A 19295-nucleotide genomic window follows, 5' to 3' on the forward strand; every position below is an offset into this window, starting at 1 on the left:
AAATCCACACAACTCAACTTTATTGCTTTTCTAGTTTCATAACAGCAGAACTTTTTTACCTAAGGAATGGTTCTGAAAATACGATCCCATTTACCCTTCAACCAGATAACAGCCTGTTCGGAGACTGACGCCGGCCCAGATGGGGTTTTGTTCAGCGTCACACAGGAGCCAGTCAGTTCCAGGGGCAGGAACTGTCTAGCTTTAAGGGGGTTAAAAAGTATTCTCTTATCATTTGTAAACTCACAGCATCCCTACAAGAGTGGAAAGTCTCTCTTGTATACATTGAAACAAAAAAAAATATATTATTGGAAAAGGTTCTCAATTGCAGTGCTTTTTGTTAAACTAAAATCTGTAATTAATTAACGACTGCGGTTGAAGTAATCTGTAGTACTTTCTGAGGAAAACAATGTAAGTAGTAGAAATGATCTGGACTACTTACAGAAAAAGCTCCTCAAAGGCTTTCTGATAAAGTGTTCTTCAATAAACCACTACTGGGTCATATTGTTATAAAAATAAATGCCTTTTCTTATTGGTATCTCCTCATAGCAAATATATGATTGTACTAAATATACTAAAATTGGGGGTGTTGGTGTAACTCTAAAGGAGAAAGCAAATAAGACATTTTTGGACAAATTAAATGTATACTTCTTGGTCTTTGGTCTTCATAAAAAAAACAGGTTATGGAGGCAGCATAGATGGCTGTTCTAGAACCTGCTACAGGGGAACGAGCCTGAGTGTATATAAGTATGTAAACTGAAACAGAACACAACCATGCTGCTTTTCTACCTAAGCAGTTGTATGGGTGGGAGGCTTGGGAGTGTTGGGACTAGTTGATTGTCTTGGCAGAAAGTGAGTGCAGTCTGTTTGTTAGGCAGCCCAGTCAGTCGCGGAGTCTAATGCACATCTGGGCCACATCTGGCTTCTCTGCAGGCAGCTCAGTGTTCACTCCGCCACTCGGGATGAACCTGTTGTTGGACAGCACTCTCCTCCATCTCTGCACAGACATTTGGGCAAAAACAGTAAATATAGAGATAAATATATGTGTGTGTGTGTGTATAAAACACAGATCATGTTTGTACATTTGCACTAGGCATTCCAGCACATCTTATTGGAAACAACACTGAGAAGGAACGCAAATCTCCACAACAGAGACAACATTAAAAGCTGAACATCACAGCATTTTCAATGGTAATAAATACTAATATAAAGATCATTACTTTTACTAAATCAACATCACTAGCTGGCAACTGTCCCATTCCCAAATAGACATTATAATAATTTCATCATTATTTAGCTTTGAATGACACAGAGGATGGTCTAATACCCTTACACTGGATGGGTGGCTATAATGAAACACCCAGCCCTTAGCTTTAAAGCACCTACCATCAGACTCCAGGTTGATATTGAGGGCGGCGAGTCTGGTCACCACATCCTCCTCGCCCTCTGCATCGCTGTAGTCAAAGCCAGTGTAGCCTCCCTCCTCCTCACAGTACTGGATAAACCTGCGCAGAGCACACACACACACACACACACACACCTCTTACTAATTTCACTGGAATACAATGAGCTGAACCAAAGGAATTATGAAATTCAACATGAAACAACATGAATTATCACATTGGTGTTAGTTTCTTAATTGGTGCTTTGAAGAAAACAATCATTCAAAAAAGTGACGGTACTTCCTTTCAGGTTTATCTCTCAGAAAGAGTGTTATTTCTAAAATAAAAACTTTAAATGTTAATTTTAATAATGTAAAACCAAAAGCAAAAACGAGCAAAAATAGATGGCCGATGTGCCCCCTCACCTCTCCCAGGTAGGATTCTTCTTGAGGATAACAGGGTTTCCCACCACAACCAGGAGGGATTTGGATCGGGTCATGGCCACATTAAATCTCTATGAAAAGACACAGAAGTCTCAGAATGGGGGGACAAGACAAACAATGGTGCTTTGTGCTGTTCTGAGCATACACACCTAACAGACAACCCAGTGATCTAACTTTTAGGTTTTAAAACAAATCAAAAGTTTGTGACACAGTTTCACAAAGTTTAACCAGAACCCCAGAGGACCTGGCATTAAACCAATAGGTGTAGGAAGATGCTGCATTCTATGGCTTCAGCTGTAAAATAGCCCTAATAACAAAAATAAACCCAAAGCATTATTATAGCACTCCTGGATCTCCTCCGAGTGCTCAGAAGCCCTTTACAACCAAGGCCTCCCTCATACAGTCAGCCTCCGACAGTGAAAGCAGCCAAGCAAGGCGCCAAACAGCTCACTGGCAGCAGCAGCAGGTCACTGCCTTGCTCAAGGACACTACAACATGATAAGTAAGAGATGGCCTGTGGCTACCAGATGACCTCCCTACCACTGTCAGCTTTAGCCCGCATGTGAGAAACACTGGCTACATGCTATATGCTACAGGCAGACAATGTCAGACAACACAATCCACCAACATTTTAAAGGGCCACCATAAATGATCACCAAACTGTCAATTGACACTCTCTTGACAATAAGGAATACAAATCGATTTGGGGTTAGGTCGATACGGTTAGGTTTAGTTTGCAGCTAGCATATATATATATGGGCGTAGTTCACAATTATGTTACATGTATAGTTGTTTGTTGATCAATTATTCAACCATTAAAAGAAAATATGTTCTCCATGCAACAGAAACCAAGCCTCGGTCGCGTCTGGTACCTTCACGTTGGTAAGGAAGCCGATGTTGAAGTCTTGGTCCATCTTGACGTAGTTGATACTGCTGCGGACGGTAGACACCATGACGACCAGTCTCTCCTGTCCCTGGAACTCTTCCACTGAGCCCACCTACAGTAGCAGGATTTTATTTTTATTTTTTTGAATTACCAACATTTTCATTTATATTTTTCTGTATTTATTTACTTGTCCGAGTTTGTGTTTACTTTTTAACACTTTTTATTTAGTTTCTGTAGGGAAATGACCTCGGGCTCTCATCAGAAAGGTGCTGTGTAATTACTATGATGGAGGATACCATGGCAGTACATGGAGCTGAGAAATACAACTCTCTTTTAATGACATGGGCATCAATCAACATTGTGATTCATCGTAAACACACTGGCACAGCCCTCTTAGCAAACACACTGGCACTGTACCAACCTTAATGTCACTCCACTGGTTTAGATCTTTGACAGATCTCAGGGCCTTCTGAATTTTCTCCACCTGTTGAAAAGACAAAGAGTGCTCGTCCAACTCCAAATCCAAACACACAGAACGAAACTGGAGAGGTATAATCTGAATAATCTTAACATGATTCATAAAAAAAAAAAGATCTAATTTCACGCTGAGTGTCCAAGCCAATCAGTACACTGTCCACCAGGGTTCATCTGAGGTCCTGGAAATCATTTTATCATTCACACTGTATAACTGGTTTGGGCGATTGGGTTAAGGGTAGATTCTAGAGTTTGTGTTTTTTCGTACTTGGCAAAGTCAGTTAAAAGAACACCTTGGGGCTGGAAGGTGCCAATAAAAGAATCATCTGGGGTTTTCTTTTAGCGTGAGGCTTTTTAAAAACTGAAGTGTCAGTTTACTTGTTTCCTGTAGGGGGCGATGATTCCGATGTCCTTGGAAGTGAGTTTGGGAATGCCCCTCTTGCCCTGAGTGAGCTTGAGCTTGGTGAGGTAGCTGATGAGGGTCTCCACCTCAGTCACGTTGAAGAAGGAGGGGCTGTTGGCCTCCCTCTCGTCTTTCCCCATCACCCCATGGAATACCACTGGGAACCCCTACAGACAGGAGCAATCGCACACACAATCAATCAATCAGACGTAATCAATCACACACACAATCGATCAGTCGTAACCAATCACACACCGCACAGCACTGAACTTATGAACAACACTGAGGACATGTGGCTTTGAATAAAAGCACCTTCTAAATAAGGAAACATTCACACAAACACACACACACACACACACACACACACACACAAACAAAGCCTCTATGTGTACTCATTGGAGTCAAGTGAAATGATTATAAACGTCAATTACTTTTGTTTGGATCAGTTTTATGAGTTTTGCATTTGTCACGGCAAATGCATTCTACTATGGAGGTTGTCTTGACTTTGACAGTGCAGTGACTTGACAGTGGTCCTGGCAACTCAAAACATAGTATGATACTCCCATACTCCAGAAATTCAGCCACACCACACTCAACCAGCAAGATGAATATTTCTGACACGTCTTGTCTGGCCACACCAACAACTTACAACTCAGCCGACCAGCAAGACTTAGTCATGCACTTCAGCAGGGTTCAGCTAAATCTCTTTAAGCCCACTTAACAAAGCTCAGGACAATTGAAAGTTCATGCAAATCTCAACAACGGCGTAACTACACACCCAGGGACCCAATTGAGAGAGCGAAGTAAGACATTCATCTATATTGCCAAGTAGCTTTGACTACTGCATTGTTTATATCCATCAGCATCATCATCCACCCTGCTTTTAGAGTTATTTCATGTTGTCAGATAATTGCTAAATCTAGCTTTCGTTCCTTTATTCGGTAATATAGCTCAACTGCAAATTGAATTACTCCCACAGTAACTGTAGAGGAGTATTCCATATGGGCTTGTAGTTGCTTGGTTGAAATCTTATTAAATATCTCTTGCCCATGTTAATTAGTGCTTGCAGAGGTGTGTGTTTAACAGAGAGAATAGGGGTGCATAGCCTACACACACACACACACACACACACACACACACTCACTCACTCACTCACACACACGCACAATTACAGAGAGGGCTGACCTGAATCTTAGATAGGACTAATACAGACATGAGAGAACATATGCACACTGCTGCATTCAAATGCTTGTGTCCTCGCTGGTCTTAATGCCACAGCCTGAACAAAAAGGATTCAACAAAAAATAGGAAACAGTGGTTCACACTCGCACCTGCATTTAAATAGGTTATTAACCGACGAAGAAAAATGTCTAGCCTGTATAGCACTGCACATAGGGTGTGCCGGTAAGTCATTTGAACAAACCTTTTTGGGCAGGTGCTCCCAGTTGCAGAAGGCTTCACGGTCCATTTTGTTGGCAAACACCTGCAGCTCGTTGTCATAGAAAAGCTCATTAGGCACCTTCAGGATGGCTGGGTGGGATCTGTGATAAATGGGGTGTCAGGCAGGGAGAGAGAGGGAGAGGGAGAAAGAGAGAAGAGGAGAGATGAGGCACTGGAAATAGTAACGTCGCATAGGACAGCACAAGATGCTGAGAGATTTTTAAAAAATGGTGCGTGTGTTTGTGTTGGTGTGCGTATGTGTGTGAGTTGTTGCATGAGTTTTTGTATGTACTGGTCAGTGTATGCATGCATGGTTGTGTTTGTGTTGGTGTGCGTATGTGTGTGAGTTGTTGCATGAGTTTTTGTATGTACTGGTCAGTGTATGCATGCATGGTTGTGCCAGCAGTTGTGTGTATATGCCCGTGTATGCATACATGCATGCATACATGCAGTCTCCCCTCCTCTTCTCAGCTCTTAATTTTTCCATCCCACTGTCCATCTTTTTATCTTTTTACTCTTTTACTGGCTATACTAGCCCATTGCACAGTCTTTACTATTTATATCACTTTGCACTATCCTCACACACACAAGCACAAGTACTCTATCTTTGCACTATCCACACAAGCACATGAACACTATCTCTCTGCACTCTTTGCACTACTTTCCTTGTGGACATCAACACTGACACAATCAATGCACACTGTAACATCTGTATAATATCTGTATACACCCCACTCCCTGTGAACATGTTTTTCCCTATGTGTATTGTTTTTCTACTGTGATTTGTGTATGTATGTTTGTGAGTTAAGTTAAGTGTATAAGCTACTGGATGACCTAAATTTCCTTCGGGATTAATAAAGTATCCATCTATCTATCCATCTATCTATGTTGGGCAGCAAAGAAGAATCCCAATATGTGTCAATTCTGTCTCTGTAAGTGTCACTGTGAGTGTCAATCAATCAATAAATCAATCTATCTATCTGTATGTGTGTGTGTGTGTGTGTGTGTGTGTGTGTGTTCACCCTCACCTGTAGTTGCGTAGCAGCTTGGTGACAAAGTGGCCGTCATACTGGTATGTGTCTGTGCTCTTCTGGTAGAGTGGGTTATCTCTCATCAGCCTCTCCAGCAGAGACAGGCCTAGTGTTCAAGAGTAGGAACATCTACAAGGTCAGCCCTGAAGCACTGGAGACCACACACACACACACACACCCCCACACACACACAGAGAGGCTCTCTCTCACACACACACACACACAGACTCTCTCTCACACACACACACACACACACACGCACACACACTCATGACTTCAGGGAGCACTGCTCCCCAGTCTGATTTATCATCAAATACTTAAGAGATAATTTTTTCAAATGACATAAGGATCTGCATAAAGACTTTTCCGACAGCTGACTGTGCAGCATATCTTCAGCGAATGCTATTGACCTTGTCTATTTATTATTTCAACACAGTCAGTCTAGGCCTTGTGGAACGGTAGTCGATAAGAGAAGAACACAGAGGAACATGTCGAGTAAGCAAATGTACGCTTTGGCTGTAAGCAGCACAGAAAACAGAGATATGAGCTTGTTTTTGTGATGCTTCCATCTCAGGCTGACATTTACTTTTAACTACATAGCCAAAAGTTAAAGGCTATATATGTTAGTCTCCAATGGGGAATATATCCTTGGGGCGAGCAAAGCTCGGATTGCAGTTGATGTACAACATACTCTTACCATCCTCTCTCTCGTTTCTACCCATATTTTTAATTTGTAATATTTTTTAGCTTGTAGTGTAATACCAACCAGTAATACAATTTCAAGTACCAGTACGTAAGAATTGAAAATATATCTGTATTCATTATGAAATGTAAAAAGAATTCCAATCAATAGGTTGTACACCAGCAAAAAATATAGTAAAATATAAATACAATATACATAAAATAAACTATACTATGCACATATTATAGGAATTTCAATCAATAGGTTTCATAAACAATAACACAATGAAGGTTCATGAGCATTACTAATACAGGTATATACTCTAAAATGTAAATGGTATTCCTACTAATGGGTTCTATACACAATACAATCACAAGTAAATAAACATTAAGAATATATAGTACAAAAACATGAAAGGGATTCACATCATGTGAACTGGTTGCGTTTGTGTGGCGCATGGTTTTAGATGTTGTTATGTGCTCTGTTTTAGGTTCTGTGCCCTGCTGGGTTGGGTTGTGTTGGGTTACGTGCTGTGTTTTAGGTTCTGTGTCCTGCTGGTATGGGTTGTGTTGGGTTACGTGCTGTGTTTTAGGTTCTGTGTCCTGCTGGGTTGAGTTGGGTTGGGTTGGGTATGTGCTGTGTTTTAGGTTCTGTGCCCTGCTGGGTTGGGTTATGTGCTGTGTTTTAGGTTCTGTGCCCTGCTGGGTTGTGTTGTGTTATGTGCAATGCATGTTGTGTGTGTTTGCTGTGTATTTTCCTGTGTTGTGTGTGTTTGCTGTGTATTTCCCTGTGTTGTGTGTAGTATAAGCTGGGGAGGGGAGTCTCACCCAGTCCATGCCGCAGAGCCAGTGGGGATCGGAGGATGGGCCCCAGCTGCTCAGGGTCTCCTGCCAGCACCAACTGGCCCTTCTGTGGATGCAGCAAACCTGGCAGGTTCACACACACACACACACACACACACACGTGTAAGGTGAAAATGCTAAAAAGTACATACTTTCTCTGTAGAGCATGTGGGCACAGGAAAATGAAGAATGCATCTTTGTAAATAAGCCATTTTTCGCATAGCAGTTGGCTGTTAATGACCACACATGCAAATATATAAATGACATGTTTCTTTGTTGGTTTCATATGTTACTGCCCTTGCATGTCAAGAAGTGCATGCGTCAAAGTATAAAGGTGGCACAACAGGTCATCAGTCACCCCACTACAGATCATCATCAGCATCAACGCAATGAACATGACATGAATATGACCACAGACCTATAATTAACTAATCAATAAATTAACGTATTAATGAAAATGTTGACAATTGTGGCGCTGTGTCTGAATGCATGAATTAATCTATATAGTCAAGTCAAGTCAAAGTGTTTATTGTCACATGCACCAAATAGCTTAGCGTCATCAAAGCAGTAAAATTCTCATGACCTGGCAGGCAACATCTACGCAGTAGACGGGCATACAAGATAAAAAATAACATATAACATATAACAAGTGATACCAGTGTACTATATATTCTACCTGCAATCCCAATGATGCACTCTGGCTCCACGGCTTGTCCGGCCTCGTCCACAAAGATGTGCGTGAAGTGGCCAACAGGGATACCCCCAGAGACCAGCCTGCGTGGACAACCGGCCGTTAGCTCGAGAGCATCTCAGAGTGGCCTCTGTCAACGCTATAAAAGGTGTCTACACATCCAGCATATCACGGTCAGTCCTACCTTCCGGTGGTGACCAGCGTGGCAGCGATGACCTTGTACTTCATCAGAGTGTCCCTGGCAGGGAAGACGAAGCTGTCCTGACGCTCGTCCCAGTTGCTGTGTTTCTAGAAGTGAGACAGACGTGACCTAGTCATAGCGGGCGGTGTGTGTGACGGTGTGTGGTGGTGGTCATCAGCCAATAACAGTACGTGTGTGTGACCTGTGTACCAATCTCTCTCTGGGCCTGATCAAACCCCAGGCAGGAGAAACAGACAGCAGCAAGGAGCCGAAGTCATGGATGCTCGCTCTGGCACTAGGAGCCAAAGTCATGGACGCTCGCTCTGGCACTAGAAACCCTCTGAATGTTTTAGAGGATGTGACCTACAGCTCTGCATCTCATTGCTTCCAAAGTGACTAGCCACAAGCCATGAGTATAATAAACACACACGTAAGATTGATAAATGGGCACAAATAGTTTTTTCCACTTTTAAGATGTAATTTGTTTGGCACAAGTCATTTTAATCCACAGTCTTCTTCACACAGTGAATGACGGGTTGTTGTACTCTTGTCTGTAAAGATTTGGCTGTTTTTTACTGTAGGAGTATGCAAGAAAGCTGCATTGTGTTTTCCGTCATACTGCCATCTAGTGGTTCAAGACATACAAATAAAACCTGAGGAACATTATTACCTCCATCAAGGAACTTTTGTTTTTGTTACCATTTGTTGTTGTTTTTTTGTTTTGCTTGTTGGTTTGTCTGTCTGTTTGTCAGCAGGACTACAACAAAAGGATAGCGCAAAAACTACCAGGCTGATTTTCATGAAACTTGTTGGAAGGGTGTAGTATGAACTAAAGAGGAACCCATTACATTTTGGATATGTGGATCTGGCTCAAGGGGTGAATCCAGGAATTTTCTTTTTCACTTCATGTATCACTGCAATATAGGCCTTTTGGCCTTGGGGAGGTCTGCGCTCCCCGAGCGCCCTTCTAGTTCTTACCTGTTATTAACACTGCCTCGAGCTTGTCTCTGCTAATGGTATATTTATGTTAACTAATACTGTTAATAATGTTCTAGTAGGGATTCTGAGTCTTGAGCACAGCCTCTTTAGCCTGAACCCTACAAAAGTGCACTGGCAGCATAGTGAGTGTTCACGTCTGCTGTGCTGTCTGCCTTAAGTGCCGGACTGTGAGGCTCTCCGATAATGGAACTGGTCGGAAGAATCATATTTCAGGCACTCGTGCGTGGAGCAGGTGGGGTCAGGAGGATCGTTTCAAATGGCCTGCGTTCACGTCAGATTTTTCAAAAAGCCCCAGAGTGGTGTGAAGATACTGACTCAACACTCTCCTGTTCTGGGCCACTTTGCTTCCAGCCTTGTTCCGATGGGATAATGGGGTTGGGTCCGGGGAAGGGGGGAACCACCTCCATCACACAAGAGACTCATGAACAACAAAGATGGCGCTTCAAAACAAATGCTGCACTGATTCAATTCACCACGGAAGCGACCAAAGGGAGTTGTAGTGTTCATCTATACCAGGGTATGACAACTAAAATACAGTCGTAGTACATCTGTCAATCAGAGAGCATTAGTACAGCAACTACAAAAGAAAATCACTTAATCTGAAATCTAAAAAAAAATAAAAAAATCTGTATTGGCATGGCATGTTCCTGGGCCCCCGCCAAGCACTGGGCCCCCTGTATTTGTAATTGTTGGGGGGCTCTCACCAGTAGTTTGGGGGGTACGGTCCTGGGGTCACGGCTGCTGGCGTAGAGGCGATAGAGCTGGTTCCCGTCCACGTGGCCCAGCAGACGCTCACACAGCAGGTCCGAGGCGCTGTTGGACGGGGCACAGGCCACTATGTGGGCAGAGGGGTGCGATCTGATTATCTACAACAGAAATCAAACAAAGACATGATCTCCACCGCAGTCCCGTGTGGGTGGGGTGACGGAGGGTTTGATGTCGTGTGTTATTTGCATTGTTACATTCTGTAGATCATCCTGTTTAATTGACTTCAGCTTGCTGTACAAATCACCATAGAGGAGAAAAATTATCACAGAATACATCCTTGTGTATGTATACAGCATTGTGGTAATGTAGCAGTGTGTTGTGTGTATTGTGTTCTTGTGTGAATGAGAATCTGAACACAAAAAAAAAAAGAGAGAAAGAGTTCCTGAACCTGATTGATGGCCTCCACCAGAGTGACTGTCTTGCCGGTTCCTGGGGGGCCAAAGACCAGGTAAGGAGCCGGCTTGGAGGCTCCCACCAAGATCCGCTGGATAGCGGCATTCTGCTCCGGATTGCACTCCAAGTCCTGGTTGGACATCCTAGGGGAACAAAAGCCGCACCTGTAAACTTCGCCATCATTTCAATTTGCAGTAAATGTCAATTAAAACCTTAACTGTGTATCAAACCATCAGTTCCAAAGTGTTAACGTTTTATAAAAGGTTCACCTGGAGAGTGGTGCGATCTAACGGAAGAGTGTAAATCTGTGTTGTAAAATCTGGGAGCGTGGTAATTGAACTATAAGTGAGAATATATTCATAGCTTTATCACATCTGTCAGTTGATTCTCGCTCAGGCCCTGTGGAGAGCCGCCGGCCTGTGATAAGAATATAGATTTCCTCAATCCAGATAGCAGGAAGCTGGAGCGGACCTGGGCCAGAATAGGGCCAGATCAGGGCCGGAGGCAGAGCCACGGCAGAGCCAGCTGTGCTATCTGGAATAGTCACAATGTGAGAACGTGTCGCAGAACAGCCAGTCCCCAACGTCATTAACTGAGGACTGTAACAGGAGGAGTGCCATCGGTGTGTGTGTGTGTGTGTGTGCTTTCGAGTGAGAAACCAAGAGTGATTGTATGTGTGCTTGTCATACATACACATATAATATATATCCAAGCAACACAATTTGAATCAAGCACAAGGCAAGTGACAACACAAACATGAACAGATCAAATAAAACATGGCTATGTATGCAAAAATACCATTTGTGCCACAATTCCTTTCATGACCACATTAAGGGTCATCTCTCTGGTCCCACACAAATGTTCTCTCTTGTCTGTTTCCAAAAGCATCAAGAACTTGTCAGCTTTAAACCCCTGATTGCGATTCTAATCTTTGACTTTGTCACATTTAGCAAATAGCTTCTCAGTCCTCTAGCTGTCCGTTTAGTGTTTGCTCTCAAAACAAAAGGTTTGTACACAATCCTGGCTCTTGGATGGGAAACAAACATAATGGCTTAGGCCGAGCCATAAACAATCCCTGCCAATAAACATGGTGCTTCAGGAACACGGAAGGGAGGGGTGTAACTTGATTGGCTGTTGAGCTTAAATATCAACAACCTCATGACACCAAGCATCTCCCTGCGTATGTTTGTATTTCTGAGGCTGAGGACATGAGAGTCTGTGGGTACCCACCTGAGGCGTGGTGATGGTTTGTGAGTGCCAGGTGAGCCGGTGGGAAACAGCACGTCCCCCAGCTGGTGCTGGGCCGCCAACTCCACCGCCCGATGCTGCAGCTTCAGAGGGAAACGGTTGACGGTGAACTCCACGTCAAACTTCATGTTACTGACGAAGCTCTGCAACAACCTGTAAATACGACACACACACACACACACACACAGTCTATATCATGTCTGTCATCACATGGACACACTACATTGTCGATATGAGTATATGTGACTGTAGAGACTGCATCACAGTTATACAGTAGATTGTCTGAAACATAAGTATTTTTAACACACTTTAATTTCAATAACAGAGGCATTCAACTTTTTTAACTTTTTTTAAAGTATATATAAGTGGATTTACTGATGGACTCCATGTGGACGTTTTGACATCAAATGTTACAAAGTATATGTACAGAATATATAATACTGGTCATGAGTAATGCCAGTCAGGTCTGAAGAAACAATTGGACATTTAGCAACAATATCAATATCAGGACATTTTCAAGGACCCCTTTTCACCACAGTCCTAAATGTGGACTGATTTCTTGGCAGTGAGTCTCCAAAACTCAAAACTGTCATTTAACGAACATAAAGCCCTCTGCTCCCTAGATTAGCTCCTTATGTGTCAGTCAGTGAATATTAATGTATTCAGAAAATGCCTTAATTTACCATATTCCACTGCAATTTTAAGAATACAGACAGATCTCTGGTGGAGTTTACTAAAACCCTCCCTCAATTAGCTCAGTGTGTGTGTGTGTCTGTGTGTGTGTGTGTCAGTAACGTCAGGTGGTAAAGGTGTACACACTTCTTGGAGAAGCCCAGTTTGACGCTATCCAGCTCGACTCGGTGAACGTAGCCCTTGTAGACGGTGAGCGGCTGCGTCATGTCATCAGTCTTGGAGGCCTTCAGGTAGTCCCCTCTCAGGACTGACGGCCGGTTCTCTGCCACCCCGGGCACCTGGGTGAGGAAGTGGTACACAGACACGTCTCACTGCACAATATAGCCTGGCTCTGCGTTTATTATTATTATTACAATGTTCATTCATTAATGCATTTATTTTCATTATTTACCACAGATACAAACTGTTCTAAATATTCACAAAATGGATTACTTATAAAACAGCCATAAAAAAACATGTTGTAATGGTCCACTGTATTGAACAGAACTGGGATGTGGAATATGAGCCGACAACAGTACTATTGAACAGTTAAACTGTTTTTCTTCAATTTTCTGACACGTTCATTTAAGTGTAACATTATGTTTGACAAATGCAAACCCCATCATAAATGACTATCCTAAAAAAAAAAAAAATCTTCTCTTTTGTCCCATCTCTTTTATACCGCTGGTGAATATAATGACAGCACGGCTTGCCTGATTATTACACTTCAGTAGGTTTCATTCAGCCTTTTCAGAGCTAGTAATCCCAGTTCTGCATGTAATGCTACAAAGCAATGGACAAGGTGAGCGTTCCCTTACTTTAAGGATGAGTAGCTTCTTGTTGCTCTTGTCCTGGGTCATGGTCTGCCTGTGCATGTCGTACTTCTTGATGTCCACCTCCATCTGGATCTCCTCCAGGTACAGCAGCAGGTGAAAGCACCTGGCGTAGCTCTTCATGCACAGGGGTGAGTCCAGCACTGCCCTGAAAATGACAAACAAACAAATAAACAAACAAACAAACAAACCACTCTCTGAGGTCATCAGGGCAATGGCATGTGGCACAGATGAGCAGCATATGTTCCACGACTGAACATGGATAAAGGATGGCCTTGTTATAAATGGCCCATTCCTCTAAGCACATACAGTTATTATGAATGGTTCCTCTGTGTTCTGTTCCTCTGTGTTCAGTGTTTCATCTCCCCCATGCTTCAACAGTACAATCAATTAAGAGTCTCAGTAAATATAATCTGAATGTCCCAGTTGATTTTATTTGTGACATAAAAATAATGACTTTGACCTGAGTACAGAGACCTGAGGACGCCACGTTAGTTAAATGTGTGATTACATTCCATAGGTGCATCGCCAGAGGTCGTTTCGTTACAATTAATGACATGACTCCATTTCTTATGCAATCCTATCCTCATCCGCCAGTTAAGAGGTCTCCATGCTCAGCTCTTCATAATGTTTAATAAAGACCCCATGGCACCCGGCTGCCAGACATTTACTGTGGTCTCATTCATCGCAATACTGTTGATGATCCCCCCCACCCCTCCCAGTCATGGACAGTTTAACATAATTTAATGTCTCTTCTTCTCTTGGGGTACCTGAGGCTGCAAGGGGTCCTGGTCCTCTTATTAATTCCAGCGACTTGTCATAGAAATATGGCCTATGGGGGGACGGGGGCTATGTGTTATGGCCCCATAAATTACAGTAATTCACTCCGTGTGATGGGAATAAAGGAGCCCAGAGTGTGAGGAGTTTTATTTAGATTAATCACAAACGCCGCTGAGTCAAATCACCTTCATTTAACTCCGGCCCGGGGTGTCTATTATGAGGCCCTTTTATAGGTAGGTCAACTCGGGACGTGTTCCCGCAAAAGCAATTGCATTAGTGTCACGTCGATACATTATAGTACCTTGTGTTTGGCAATCTCTTTTAAACATATTCCAAAAAGCAGAGTAACTACATAGGGAGCTGTAATTAATCAAATGCAATGACACCCAATTCAATTCCATTTCTACAGGGTTGTGATTTTGACCCCAGACACCAATGGTCAGTTCTGATTATTTTGTACATTCTGTCTATGGATTTGCCCATGAACTGGGTAAGGCTCAACAGCATCTCTTTTTCTTGTCAGTCTCACCAGATTTGTGTGTGTGTGTGTGTGTGTGTGTGTGTGTGTGTGTGTGTGTGTGTGTGTGTGTGTGTGTCTATGTAAGTGTGTGTGCATGTGTCTCTGTGTATGCACCTATGTGTGTGTGTATTTGTACACACGTATATTATAAATCATAAAGCACAACACCTGAACTGAAATGAGCTGAAATTCAAGCTATCATGCTGGCGTGTAGTGTGTGTAGTGTGTGGGGTGCTGGCGTGTAGTGTGTGTGGGTTGCTGGCGTGTAGTGTGTGTAGTGTGTGTAGTGTGTGGGATGCTGGCGTGTAGTGTGTAGTGTGTGTAGTGCTGGTGTGTAGTGTGTGTAGTGTGTGTAGTGTGTGGGGTGTGTGTAGTGTGTGGGATGCTGGCGTGTAGTGTGTGTGGGGTGCTGGCGTGTAGTGTGTGGGATGCTAGTGTGAAGTGTGTGGGATGCTGGCGTGTAGTGTGTGGGGTGTGTGGGATGCTGGCGTGCAGTGTGTGTAGTGCTGGCGTGTAGTGTGTGTAGTGTGTGGGGTGTGTGGGATGCTGGCGTGTAGTGTGTGTAGTGCTGGCGTGTAGTGTGTGTAGTGTGTGGGGTGTGTGTAGTGTGTGGGATGCTGGCGTGTAGTGTGTGTAGTGTGTGTAGTGTGTGGGGTGCTGGCGTGTAGTGCGTGTAGTGTGTGTAGTGTGTGGGGTGCTGGCGTGTAGTGTGTTTAGTGTGTGTAGTGTGTGGGGTGTGTGGGGTGTGTGGGGTGCAGTGTGTGGGATGCTAGTGTGAAGTGTGTGTGATGCTGGCGTGTAATGTGTGGGGCACTAGTGTGTAGTGTGATAGTGTGTAGTGTGTGGGATGCTAGCGTGTAGTGTGTGGGGTGCTGGCGTGTAGTGTGATAGTGTGAAGTGTGTGGGATGCTGGCGTGTAGTGTGTGGGGTGTGTGGGATGCTGGCGTGTAGTGCGTGTAGTGCTGGCGTGTAGTGTGTGTAGTGTGTGGGGTGTGTGTAGTGTGTGGGGTGCTGGCGTGTAGTGTGATAGTGTGTAGTGTGTGGGGTGCTCGCATGTAGTGTGTGGGGCACTAGCTTGTAGTGTGATAGTGTGTAGTGTGTGGGGTTCTGGCGTGTAGTGTGTGTAGTGTGTGGGATGCTGGCGTGTAGTGTGATAGTGTGTAGTGTGTGGGGTGCTGGCGTGTAGCGTGTGTTTGCCGGTGAGGGGAGTCTGTGGTACACTCACCTCACCAATGGGAGTTGCTGTCTAGCAGCAGGAGACAGATACTCTGAATCCTCCAGCCTCTGGTTGGCCAAGTCCTTGAGGTACCGAGGGTAACTGTAGTCCTTCAGCTTCACTATATATTTTAGGGAGTGGTGGACAGAACTGTTTAAAAGTGAAAGGAAAATGTGAAATTAGTCAGGCATGACAAGAAAATCTATTTTTCGTCATGAATACTTAAAACCGAATTGAAACAGCGTAAGCCATTATGTTTCCAGATTGCCTAAATGAATATTGCAAATGTGATAAAAAGTAATCTCATTACAACTCAGTATGGCAGCACTGAATGTGAAAATGTGAGAAGCCACAAGAAGGAAAACTCTGACAAAGAGCAATTTTCAGCATTTCTGGGCGTATGGTTTTTCAAGGCCTTTAAGTCATTTGCCCCACTATTTCTTTTAAAGGCAATGCGGTCTTTATCACCTTTCACTGGAGATCATCCCAAACAACAAGATGACTATGGAGCAGACCTGGCTCACATGAGGAGCAGATTCAGTACTGATTCAGCAGGCATTTCCCTACCAATCGAAGCTCTGTGTTCACCTACCTCTCTGGAGGCTCTCCCTCTTCGACCACTGTGTTCCTGGCCCTGAGCTTGGCCACCTGTTTGGGGCAGTAGGGGGCCACGGGCCCCAGGTCCACAGCCAGCTGAGTCATGGCCACAGCCTCCAGCTCCCGCACAATGCAGAAGGGCTTGGAAGAGGTGGGGGGGTCCGCACAGAACTCAAAGTACATGGAGGCGGGGAAGTGGCCATAGTGGTTGAGCTGGTAGTGCACCTCCACCACGTAGCTGTCACCTGCGGGGGTGAGGGTGCAGAAGTGTTATGTGTGGATGCGGATGACAGAGGTACTGACGTGTTTAAAGATAAAAGTACACGATTCTAGCAAGAGGCTCTTCATATTTGAGCTCAACAGCCAATCACGTTACACCCCTCCTCTCCATGCTCCTGTCGATTGGCTGGAATTGTTTTTAACTCTGTTTGAGCCACTAGGTTGTTTTTGACGTTGTGTGTCTTGTTTGTTTTTAGGACTTCTTCCGAGACTGACACAAGGCCAGGCAGACAAAGTCTATTATCGGTCATTACTGAACTCCTCACTTGTATAAAAGCAGGCTCCTCTCGCATCAACATGCTTCAGATCTATTTCCTCTCATCTACAGGTCTCCAAACTGACGCATCTGAATACATGCACAGATATACAATCAAAGGTGCCAGGAATAAAGTCAGGCTTATTCAGTGAGCTGGTCATCAAGCACACAGAACTCAAAACTAGTTCATTTCTTGTTGTCAGCTAATCTTCTTCTCTCAGTGGAGGACTCCCACACTGTGGCCACCTTCCACTGAGACCTGAATGTGGAGAATGACCGACTCTGCTTCTAGCTCTAGGATTGAACTTTAGGGGTCATAAAAAGCAGTACTGGACAGAAGAGTGCCACGTCAAACATGTCCTTTATCTCAGGGTCACCGGAGGTCAAGAAAGTGCTAGTTCCCGTCTTTCGTTTTCTCAGATCAGATTTTGTTGTTTCATGAGATTCGAGAAGTTACTATTTACTTTCTATTCTAAGTTCTAAAATCCTAGAGAAAGTCACGATAACCAGTCTGGGGCCAGCGTGAGAGTGAGGAGGGATACTTTCACACCTGCGCGGGTGTTTGCCGGCTACCTCACCTGGACAGAGGAGGAGAGGAGAGATCCGGGTGACTCTTTTCTCATCCACCAGAGTGAAGCAGCGAATCCGGTGGAGAGCGGTGTAGTAGTTGAAATAGATGGACTTTGTCCCCGTGCTTTGGATGTGGAACTTGACAATGAAGACTTTCTCAATGTGCTGGATGTTGAGGTGAACCTTGCCACCGGTTGCCACTGGATCTGAGGAGATCTGGATGCCACCTTTGTCAGCGATCAACTTTGCCCTGTAACAGAAATACACTTACACTTCAGAGGGTGTCCAACTCCAGGTCCAGACAGTGCCTGACACCTTAAAGGATTAGGATCAAACCAGTCCAGACTGGGACTGGCCCTAGGGACTGACCCTCTGCAACTCTTAGGTCTGCAACTAAAACTGTCATGTACTTGAGTAGTCAAAACACAAGATTTAGTTTATTTTTAGTAGGCTCACCTGTTCACCTTGAGCTTGTGAACAACTTCTTTAGCAAGCTTCTTTTTGGGCGTCAGGACAGGGTTCGCCATGGGGGGAGATGCAGTGTGGGTGGGGGGTGGGGCAGAGGGCGCTGCACTTGCCCCGCTGTCAGCGGCGTTCCCACCTGGCTTAGCCGGCCTCCTCCACTGGTCACAGTAGTACACTCTCACCTTATAAACACAGAGCAAGGCGATCCTAACATTTGTACAGAGACACGGCCTAGATACAAGCTAGAATCGCTGCTGAGGGTTATTGTTGCCTTACCTGGGGTTTTACATTTAGAAATATTTTGTCTTGCTTTATGGTGGCTTTGTTGAATTTCTGTAAGGCGTAGACAACACTGGAGAACTGAGGATCTTTGGCTCCATCCCTACAAATTAGACATATCACTAAATTATATGGCTGTATACTAGGAAAATTGCATATCATCAATATACGATTACATTTGGTTTCCAGCGGACTGCAGTTGCACGGTAGCCTACTGTAGACTCAGAGGACTAGTTTCACTTTCCTAAGTTACAGCATACAGCTCCAGACTACTTGTGGGTAGAATACAATGTGCCCAGTTACACATCAGATGATAACTGTCTCGTCTGCTAAGAGGAACATATGCTACCACAACATGTCAAAGCGATCGAAACCACCTTTTGAATTCCTTATTGAAAATATCCTTCAGTTGCTTTCTATTTGTTTCCGACTTCCTCTCTCCCAAGAATTCTACAAAGTCCAGTCCAGTCTCTAGCAGCGCTCTGAGGGCAGGCATCACGGTCTAATGCGCCGTAACTATACACGAAATTAGTATGCCGATTTGATTTGAACCCCCTATGTACCAAATTCACATGCTTTCAGGCTAACTATGGTATAGTCGACTACAGTTCCGCTCAGCCCTTTAGATCCATAATCAGGCCTCTGCAGTACGAACTGACGCAAAAGTACGTATGTTTTGACAAAACGGAAGTAAGATAGAGGCAAGCAAAGATATTAATGCAAAATATTTAAATACAAAACTTTATCCGTTTTTGAAATCTAAGATTGCATGCTCTTAATATAAAGTTTCATATTCCAAATCACTCTCCCGTAAAGTGTGCTGAAGTGCTACTTGTTTAAAACTGGGAGTTTGTACACACTCCCTTAGCTATTACATAAGGTCTCTCCACAAGTTGCTCGGATGTGGAAGGGGTGTCTAATTTGTGCAATTGAATAGCACACACAAACATTGCACAAATGAAAAATGG

General features: G+C 44.0%; 1 protein-coding gene across 1 annotated transcript; it reads right to left on the reverse strand.

The window, feature by feature from the left end:
• Window positions 1-3: 3 nt before the first annotated feature.
• mov10a (Mov10 RISC complex RNA helicase a) lies at window positions 4-19002 on the reverse strand. The gene is made up of 22 exons (XM_012835429.3): window positions 18705-19002; window positions 18325-18430; window positions 18040-18230; window positions 17592-17833; window positions 16474-16723; window positions 15891-16031; window positions 13351-13513; window positions 12680-12831; window positions 11843-12013; window positions 10608-10755; window positions 10156-10317; window positions 8456-8559; window positions 8257-8354; window positions 7566-7664; window positions 6054-6162; window positions 5009-5126; window positions 3561-3752; window positions 3130-3192; window positions 2695-2820; window positions 1805-1893; window positions 1384-1502; window positions 4-994 (listed from the first exon to the last, which is right to left on the reverse strand). The coding sequence occupies exons 1-22, from the start codon at window positions 18821-18823 to the stop codon at window positions 936-938; spliced, it is 3021 nt and encodes a 1006-aa protein (XP_012690883.1). The 5' UTR covers window positions 18824-19002; the 3' UTR covers window positions 4-935.
• Window positions 19003-19295: the final 293 nt, after the last annotated feature.

The sequence above is a fragment of the Clupea harengus genome, chromosome 5 (assembly GCF_900700415.2).
Source record: "Clupea harengus chromosome 5, Ch_v2.0.2, whole genome shotgun sequence".
Classification (NCBI taxonomy): domain Eukaryota; kingdom Metazoa; phylum Chordata; class Actinopteri; order Clupeiformes; family Clupeidae; genus Clupea; species Clupea harengus.

Coding starts and splice junctions, on each gene's coding strand:
- mov10a (XM_012835429.3), bottom strand. CDS start 18,823: ATGCCTGCCCTCAGAGCGCTGCTAGAGACTGGACTGGACTTTGTAGAA. Junction 18,431..18,704: donor TTCAATAAGGAATTCAAAAG/GTGGTTTCGATC, acceptor TCTAATTTGTAG/GGATGGAGCCAAAGATCCTC. Junction 10,318..10,607: donor TGGTGGAGGCCATCAATCAG/GTTCAGGAACTC, acceptor TTTCTGTTGTAG/ATAATCAGATCGCACCCCTC.